A 2335-nucleotide genomic window follows, 5' to 3' on the forward strand; every position below is an offset into this window, starting at 1 on the left:
ATGTTGAGGATCACTCTGTGTTTGTCATTCGGTGTGTTTCTGTGGGGATTTGCTTCATGCTCTATCATGTGTCATGATGGGAGTACTTGTCCAGACACCACCACCTGCTGCAAGGCTAAAATTGGCTTTGCTTGCTGCCCATATCCAAATGTAAGTCAGAAACGTTCTGTCAGTGCAGTAACTTGATTGTTGGTTGTTAAAAGCTCTACTGGTCTTACTTACTTTGCAGGCCATGTGCTGTGCCGACCTGATCCACTGCTGCCCTTCAGGATATCGCTGTAACCTGGTTACCATGAAATGTCAGAAATTAGACCAGCCGTGGCTGACCATACCCATGGTGAAGAAGGAGGCTGCGGAGCAACCAAACACCCCTGAACTGCCTGGAACTCCACTCCAGGAGCTTGAAGAGAGCCATGTCCCAGATCAAATAAAGACTTCAGTGGTCCACTGTGACAGTTACACCTACTGTCCTGATGGCACTACTTGCTGCAGACACCCACACGGAGGCTGGACCTGTTGTCCCTACTCTCCTGTGAGTCAGCCTAAACACTCTTGTGTAATAAAATTCCTTTTGTCTTCCACTGAGATGAAGCAAGTTTGCAGCTATGATAATTATTCTTTTGAGAGACTAAAAGTGTTTCTTGCAGGGCAAATGTTGTCTGGATGGCTACCACTGCTGTCCAATTGGATTTGACTGTGACCACACCTACACGCACTGTGTGAGGGAAAAACTCACATATCCTTTCCTCCGCAAGCCAGCAGTGCCTTCAGCACCTGCCTCCCTAATCCCAACTTCAGAGGAAGACGACAATTAGAAGAAGGTAAATGCCACACTCTAACCACTTTTACAACCTTCACATGTGGAGAACATCCTGGGATAATTTCACTCACTGTTCAGATCAAATTTCAAGGCTACATTTTAGACTTTCTTTGTTTACTGGTGTTATATCAAATGATGGCGTGCACATCTGATCACCAACCAGGATTTAACAACAGCTAAATATACTGATAGTTGTGGGTTTGATCATTTATGTTGACAGACTACTGTGACATGATGAACCTGCTCTAACCAGCTGTTTCTTGTGCTGATGAGGTCATAGAGTATTATTACCAAATTTGGATCTTTCAGCTCTGCGTAGTATTTCTGCATAGTTTTGCAGCCTTGAAAGATTCCTATAAATCCGAAGTATGCTGGCTTCCCAAAACACACAGCAGACAAGCTAATTCAGCTACTAGCCTGCAAGCATAGTGAAGCATGTAGCAGCCCAAGGACCAGAAATCACAGCTTGTTTCTGCGGCCCCTTAGTGGCCAAATAGAAAACTTAGGGCACAGGTGTCGAACTCCAGGCCTTGAGGGCCGGAGTCCTGTAGGTTTTAGATGTGTCCTTGATCCAACACAGCTGTTTTAAATGGCTAAATTATCTCCACAACATGTGTCGAAGTTCTCCAGATGCCTGGTAATGAACTAATCATTTGATTCAGGTGTGTTGACCCAGGGTGAGATCTAAAACCTGCAGGACACCGGCCCTCGAGGCCTGGAGTTCGACACCCCTGACTTAGGGAGAAACTTAGTGAGATGACTATAATATGTTGTTCTAACACAAAGACTTGCACTAATTTCAGGCCCACTGGAGAAAGAGTCACCAGTCATCTCCACAGACCAGCTAAGCAAACTTTTCACTGAGGTCATCATGTGTTGAAAATGCCTAATCCCTATTGTAGAAATAGGGAAATCATTAACGATTTCAAGCTAATCTCAAATCATATTATTGATTATTTTTTAAATAATGAAAATGTGTTTTTCATCTATTCCATTCTCCTATACTGCCTATGTGACTGAGTGTCAGTGAATATAGACCAGTATGATGTTACGATGGTGAGGTGAAATTTTTTTGATTTGTTTTATGATTTTTTTCCATTCCTTTGTATACTTTTGTCTAGCTTCACCATTAAAAAGTCATAGCATCGTCCTTCCAGCTGTGTCATGCAGTCATTTATTTTTCATCTTTTCACTTCACAGTTTGAGTGCTCATGAACACCTCAGCCTGCCCAATACCAGTCCAGCATAATGCATTACTTGAGGAATAAAGTTGAACAAATCACATATTGATTTTCAAACTCTGTATATCAATGTATGCTTGCACGTTCCAGTATTAAAACAAGAATTGCTGTACCTACTTCCTATTTTCCTATGAAAATATGAAGAAATATACACAAACAGACACTAATTATGTTACCATGTGTAATGGTGGATTGGAATGGCAATTGAGAACCGGTTCTTGTTCCCAGTAGTCCAACTCCTTGGAATTTTCAGTTTGTTTGCCTATCCACTTGC

The 2335-nt window shown here is 42.3% G+C and overlaps 1 protein-coding gene across 1 annotated transcript; it reads left to right on the forward strand.

Moving 5' to 3' along the window:
• Positions 1–2036, forward strand: LOC146362733 (progranulin-like). Its single transcript, XM_084920096.1, has 4 exons — positions 1–150; positions 230–532; positions 648–821; positions 1624–2036. The coding sequence occupies exons 1-3, from the start codon at positions 1–3 to the stop codon at positions 813–815; spliced, it is 621 nt and encodes a 206-aa protein (XP_084776222.1). The 3' UTR covers positions 816–821; positions 1624–2036.
• The last annotated feature ends 299 nt before the right edge of the window (positions 2037–2335 follow it).

The sequence above is a fragment of the Perissodus microlepis genome, chromosome 22 (assembly GCF_051167445.1).
Source record: "Perissodus microlepis isolate ML-2025 ecotype Zambia chromosome 22, ASM5116744v1, whole genome shotgun sequence".
Classification (NCBI taxonomy): domain Eukaryota; kingdom Metazoa; phylum Chordata; class Actinopteri; order Cichliformes; family Cichlidae; genus Perissodus; species Perissodus microlepis.

Coding starts and splice junctions, on each gene's coding strand:
- LOC146362733 (XM_084920096.1), top strand. CDS start 1: ATGTTGAGGATCACTCTGTGTTTGTCATTCGGTGTGTTTCTGTGGGGA. Junction 151..229: donor CTTGCTGCCCATATCCAAAT/GTAAGTCAGAAA, acceptor CTTACTTTGCAG/GCCATGTGCTGTGCCGACCT. Junction 533..647: donor CCTGTTGTCCCTACTCTCCT/GTGAGTCAGCCT, acceptor TGTTTCTTGCAG/GGCAAATGTTGTCTGGATGG.